The 5,937-nt window shown below is 39.8% G+C and overlaps 1 protein-coding gene across 1 annotated transcript in view; it reads right to left on the bottom strand.

Moving 5' to 3' along the window:
- Nucleotides 1-5,937, bottom strand: part of TRANK1 (tetratricopeptide repeat and ankyrin repeat containing 1) — a 48,683-nt gene that overhangs the window by 12,174 nt on the left and 30,572 nt on the right. The window contains exons 18-20 of the mRNA XM_009329994.1: nt 3,717-3,820; nt 1,934-2,066; nt 883-1,028 (exon numbers count right to left, since the gene is read on the bottom strand). Coding sequence (XP_009328269.1) covers nt 883-1,028; nt 1,934-2,066; nt 3,717-3,820 — 383 coding nt within the window. The remainder of the gene's footprint in view (nt 1-882; nt 1,029-1,933; nt 2,067-3,716; nt 3,821-5,937) is intronic.

Here is a 5,937-nt window from a genome sequence, read left to right on the forward strand (position 1 = left end):
CGAGCAGCTGTGTGGTGCTCAGTTGCTGACTGAGGTTAAACCACGACAGTACATCACAAAGGATTTCAGTGAAGATGTGTAAATGTAGGCCTTGCCATAATTCTAATTAGTGTATATATTCTTTAAAAGTCATCAATCAATTTAGGTGTAATGAAAGGTGTGGCCAATAAATGAACTGTTTACGCAAGAATGGGCTAATGAGGTCACAGGGATGTTGCCAGATGCATAGTTATGTCAAAAAGATACTAATAATATCAGTTTATCAAGCACAGTGCGAGGCAGTTCTTAACTGCCCTGAGCCCGTACAGGGGAGGTAGTATGGAAAAGTTCATCTCGGAGACTGGGACCAAGAATCTGTCAGAAAGGCAGCGCAAGCCGGTGATTTAAATTACTATTCTTTGCTCTAAGTTAGAGATTTTGAGAGACAAATAGTTCATTTGCCACAACGACTACTGCAATATATACCACACATCTAATGGTTATACTCCTACAGAAGACAGTGACTAAGTGGCTAAATCCATTACTATTTCACTCTTAAAAGAGAAGTATTTAATACTTCTAATTAAATGTTTTTGTCATATTTACCGTAAGAACCTAGTTCAGAGGACTGGCTGAAGGAGAACTTCCACGACTAGTAATACAGACTGGAAAAAATTCCCAGGAAAATGAAGCTAGTCACTGCTCCAGCTGTGAATGCAGTAGAATGCTTTCACTGTGTTATCATTACCCAAGTGAGAATTCTGACAAAGTTAATTTAACTTCCTATAAAACAAAGTCACCAGCCAAAACTCTTGTGAAAATTTTATGGTGAACCAGCTGTATTATGTTGAATTTGGAAATGGAAAAGATAATTATATTCCAGTACCATCTAGGAAGACATACCTTTCAACTGCCTTTGCTGCTTCTTCATAGAGTTCTTCCTGACAGTACATTTTAATTGCCAGATCAAACTCCTCAATTTGTTCATAACATTCAGATGCTTCTTTGTAGCACTGGCTTTTCTGATAGTAAACTGCAGCATCTTTCATCTGCAATGTGGAAGTCAGTAATTAAACTGAAGTGCTCTAAACAGTCAAATCTACGTGAATAGAATAAATTTAGTAATTCCATCATGTAGGTGTCTCATTGAGAAGCACACTTTAATAAAATGTAATTAAAGTATCTGAATGAAATCAAATACATATTAAAGTAACCATCATTAAAACTGAACACATTTTTAAAAAAACTTCATAATATTTGTGTCCGAAAAACTAGAACATAAAATTAAAGCTATTACACAGGATTTCCAAAGTACTTTTTATTCACCCAGCTCTGCCTGTTATTAAAAAGCACCACACACACTTCTGTTGACTTGCAAATTTCTCAGAATCAACAGGATTAAATTAAAATAGTTATGGATGCAGAATGGGAACCCTAACCTTGTATTATAAACTTTAAATATTTGGGAACAATTACTTTACATTCTTTTAGTGGTAATGCACTGCAAATAAAAAATGTTAAATATCCTCATACACTTAGAAAATTATTGTTAGTACATTACTTAATCCTTGCAAGTTTCAAGGTTCCATTTAGATAGCTGTAATCAGTGAAGTTTCAATATCATCAGAGTATTGAATGAAGTAACAGCTTAAGTTTCATGAAACCAGTCATTAATTAGCTTTCAACTGCAAAGCAGAAAAGACTGATGGTGACATTTGAGGAAAGCCAAAGAAATAAACCTAGACTGCATAATTGCATCATTGGCCTCTTCATTCCTCTTCTGGCTATTCTGTGACAAATGCTTCCTCTTGAACAGCCCAGCTTAAAGAGTTGTTTTCGTTCAGCTACTACCATGTCACAGAAAAATACTATTATCTTATGAGTAATACGAGGGGGAAAAAAGCTGTAGGAAAAGGAAAGTGATAAGGAGAGGATAGTTTAGAGGATTTAATACCTTTCCTAACTTTTTACACAGTTCTGCACAAAGCCGGAACTCCTTTGATTGAAACAGACATTTTAGTGATAGTTTTGGTTCTCCACATTCCAAGTAAGTTTTAGCCAATGTCATATATTCCATCTGTTTTTCCCTGTAGAAAGTAAGAGAAAATAACCACTTACATCCAAATTAAGTTTAGGATCACATGATCTGTCACTGAACCCAATCAACACTGACATCATGTGTTCTTCTTCATACATAACCTGATGAGGTATTACCATACAATTAGTTATATTTTGGGCTGACACTGTTCTGTCCCGAAGTCTGCTCCAGAATCTCATTGTTCTGGCAGTAAAAAGCCTTTTTTTTTTTTTTTTAATTCTCAAACTAAGTATACTAGTGTGGTTTTGTGCTGCTTCTCTTCTCTAGCTTAACTTGCTCCTTCTTCCCTTCTGCTGTTTAGCCCCAGTGCCATTAAAGACAACAATCAAATTTGTTCTCCGCCTTTGTTCTGTAAAACTAAACAAGCCCAGCCTTTCTGGTATCATCACAGCATGTCTACTTTCTTCCCAGACCTAGTCTGAATTCATCATTCTTGAGCCTGGAGGATCAGAATCGTACAGAGAATTTCATATTATAGAGCACACAGGAATCTTACTTATGTTTTGTACACCAGCATTAATACCTCTGCTAAAACAAAATGCCACTTTCATAGCTTCATTATTCCATATGTACTGTCAACTTAACATAGCCTAATATACCCAGTTTCTTCTCCTCAAATTTTATCCAGTTGACAAGCACCCCAGCTTACAGCCAACTGAAAAAAAGTTTTTTCAGTCCCATCAACAAATTCTCTATGATCACAAAATTTCATGAGTATCCTTATACTTCTAGCCAGGGCCACTAATATAAAACAGGTAATTAAAAAAAGTAAAACCTTGATTAACTCCAGTCATAACATTTCTCCAGACCTTCCCCTTCTCCCTTCAGTGTTACCTTCCTTTGCTCTAGTCATTCCTTACCCACTCTGCTATCACTGCTAGTTTTCAGCCTCCCCAGCATGAACAGGAATTAATTCACTTAGGTCTAGAGTCCTCCCCATGAAGTTTTTTCCTGTCTTATTTGAGACAAGTCCCAAACAGTTTTGCAGCCTCTTCACGAAACTGCAAACTTTCTCCCATCAAACCCTTGAGCAAATATTTTGCCCAGCTGACAGCATGAACTAAATGATTCATCTCAAAATCTGTCCCTTTAGAACTCCCATTTGGTTCAGACCTAGTTCTGCTTGTTTAGTTTAGATTGACTCTTAACACTAATTCTACCTCAAAGCTCACTTTGTTAGCAGCTTTTCCTCCCCAATGTACAAGACCATTCCTTCTTCTTTGTTCAGTTAATCCCACTGCATATTCACTTGAGTTGAGCACTGCTGATAGCATATGCTCTTCTATCTGTATCTAAGAATATAAAGCCTCTTGAGGTAATGCAAATCCTGTTGCTTTTCTCTCACATAACCAGCAAGCCCTTTCAATGGCCACATTTGGTTTGGACAGCCGAAGGCGTACAACTGCTTTCACTATTCCCCAAAGAGAGCAATGCCCCAGATCCTGTTGGAGCTGTGCTAGACTTTCCAATTTCTTAAATCTCTTTTGCCACCCACAGACAAAGATGTGAAGACACCTCACCCGCGTGGTTCTCCTATGTCTCCAGTCCAGTCCCACACTGTGGTGGGAATCTCCCCCTCCACACACCCATGAGGTCTGGCACCGCAGAATGACGCTCACTCATCTGCATTTACACTTACCTGGGGCTGCTTTTCTTTGAGTGCACTTTGAGAACAGCATCGTGTGCCAGGGCCAGTTTCGACTTCTCAGCTGCTCCTCCCTTTTGGTAACACTTGGCTGCCACCTGGGGTGAAATCATACACAGCATTCACACATGTGCATCCAGCCCATGGCTTATCACATAAAAGCAATACTTAATTTTACAGTCACTGCAATGGAAAACAGAAAGACTGGCAGGGTGCCTGGAAGAAGGAAAAGGTAAAACATTGCAGTATATTTTTAGGACAAAAAGAAAAGCTTTAAAGTCAGTCCACATGTGACTATCACAATTAGAATTTTAATTACAATGTTTTACATGGAAGTAGTAAAAGCAAAATTCCTGGTAGGCTGATAGAACAAATAGCACATGCAATTTGAATGATGGCCTAAACCATTAATTGGTAAGTCACCAGGCATCTGCCACATAAATTCTATTAACAAAAGTTAGGAAAACGAATGTGTGCAAAGTTAAATTGAAAAACATGGAACATTTATTCATGCTTTTACCATACCAGGCCCTTTCTGTGATAAGCTAAAGAGAAGCATCGGGAGTTACCATGCTCCTAGCAAGGTTTGCTTCATTATCATCTTGCTCATTCTGCAACACCATTATTTCTTTATTCTATCCACTAATTTAGTATTTGCTTCTGTTTGGAAATTGCACATTGCAAGCCACTCTTAGAACTGCCAAATTCACCAGATAATTTCTTCTTAATGTAGCAATGATAAGCAAAAATCAGGGTTATAAAGAAAACAGAATAGCAGATAATATAGCTAATACATTTCCGATTTCAAGATGAAATTTTCTCAGCTGTGTGTTTCCTGTGTAAAGACTTTCCTGTCTGTTTAGGAAATTGCCTTTTTTTTCCAAGGGGAGATAAAGACTGTATAGTGGCAGCTGATTATTTTAATTTTTGCCTTGTTATAAATATCTATTTTCCATACAAAAAATTGTATGTTGCTATCAGCAAAAAATGAAAGCTTGCCTTCTGCCATGATCAAAAAAAGTATCCAAAATTTTATTTCATAGAATCATAGATTATCTCAAGTTGTAAGGGACCCATAAGGATCATCGAGTCCAACTCCCTGCTCCTTGCAGGACTACCTAAAACTAAACCGTATGACTAAAAGCGTCGTCCAGATGCTCCTTGAACTCTGACAGGCTCGGTGCCGTGACTCTGGGGAGCCTGTTCCAGTAACCAACCACCCTCTTAGTGAAGAACCTTCTCCTAATGTCCAGTCTGAACTTCTCCTGACGCAGCTTCATTCCACTTCCTTGTGCCCTGTCACTGGTCACCAGAGAGAGATCAGCCCCTCCACCTCTGCTGCCCCCCTTGAGAAAGCTGTAGACTGCGATGAGGTCACCCCTCAGCCTTCTCTTCTCCAAGCTGAACAAACCAAGTGACCTCAGCTGCTCCTCTTAAGTCTTGCCCTTGAGACCTGGTCACCCTCCTCTGGACACACTCTAATAGTTTGACGTCCTTCTCATACTGAGGCACCCAAAACTGCACACAGTACTCGAGATAGGGACGCACCAGTGCAGTGTAGAGCGGGACAATCACCTCTCAACCGGCTAGCTATGCTGTGCTTGATGTACCCCAGGACACGGTTGGCCCTTTTTGCTGCCAGGGCACACTGTTGATTCATGTTCAACTTGCCATCAACCCAACCCCCCCGATCTCTTTCCACGGGGCTGCTCTCCAGCCTCTCGTCCCCCAGTTTGTACATATAACCAGGATTACCCCATCCCAGGTGCAGAATCCAGCACTTGCTCTCGTTAAATTTCATAGGGCTGGTGATTGCCAAGATCTCTAGTCTATCCAGATCTCTCTGTAAGGCCTCTCTACCCTTGAGGGAGTCCACAGCTCCTTCTAGTTTAGTATCGTCAGAAAACTTACTTAATGTACATTTGATTCCTGCGTCCAGATTATTTATAGAAACATTAAAGAGCACTGACCCTAAAATTGAGCCCTGGGGAACCCCACTGGTGACTGGCTGCCAGCCTGATGTAACCCCATTTACTGTAACTCTTTGAGCCCAACCCATCAGCCAATTGCTCACTCAATGTATTATGGACTTGTCTAGCTGTGTGCTGGACATTTTGTCCAGAAGGATACTGTGAGAGGCAGTATCAGAAGCTTTGCTAAAATCCAAACCCACCACATCTACTGGCTTCCCTTGGTCAACTAGATGGGTGACCTT

This window comes from Pygoscelis adeliae, unplaced genomic scaffold (assembly GCF_000699105.1).
Source record: "Pygoscelis adeliae isolate BGI_AS28 unplaced genomic scaffold, ASM69910v1 Scaffold368, whole genome shotgun sequence".
Taxonomy (NCBI): Eukaryota; Metazoa; Chordata; class Aves; order Sphenisciformes; family Spheniscidae; genus Pygoscelis; species Pygoscelis adeliae.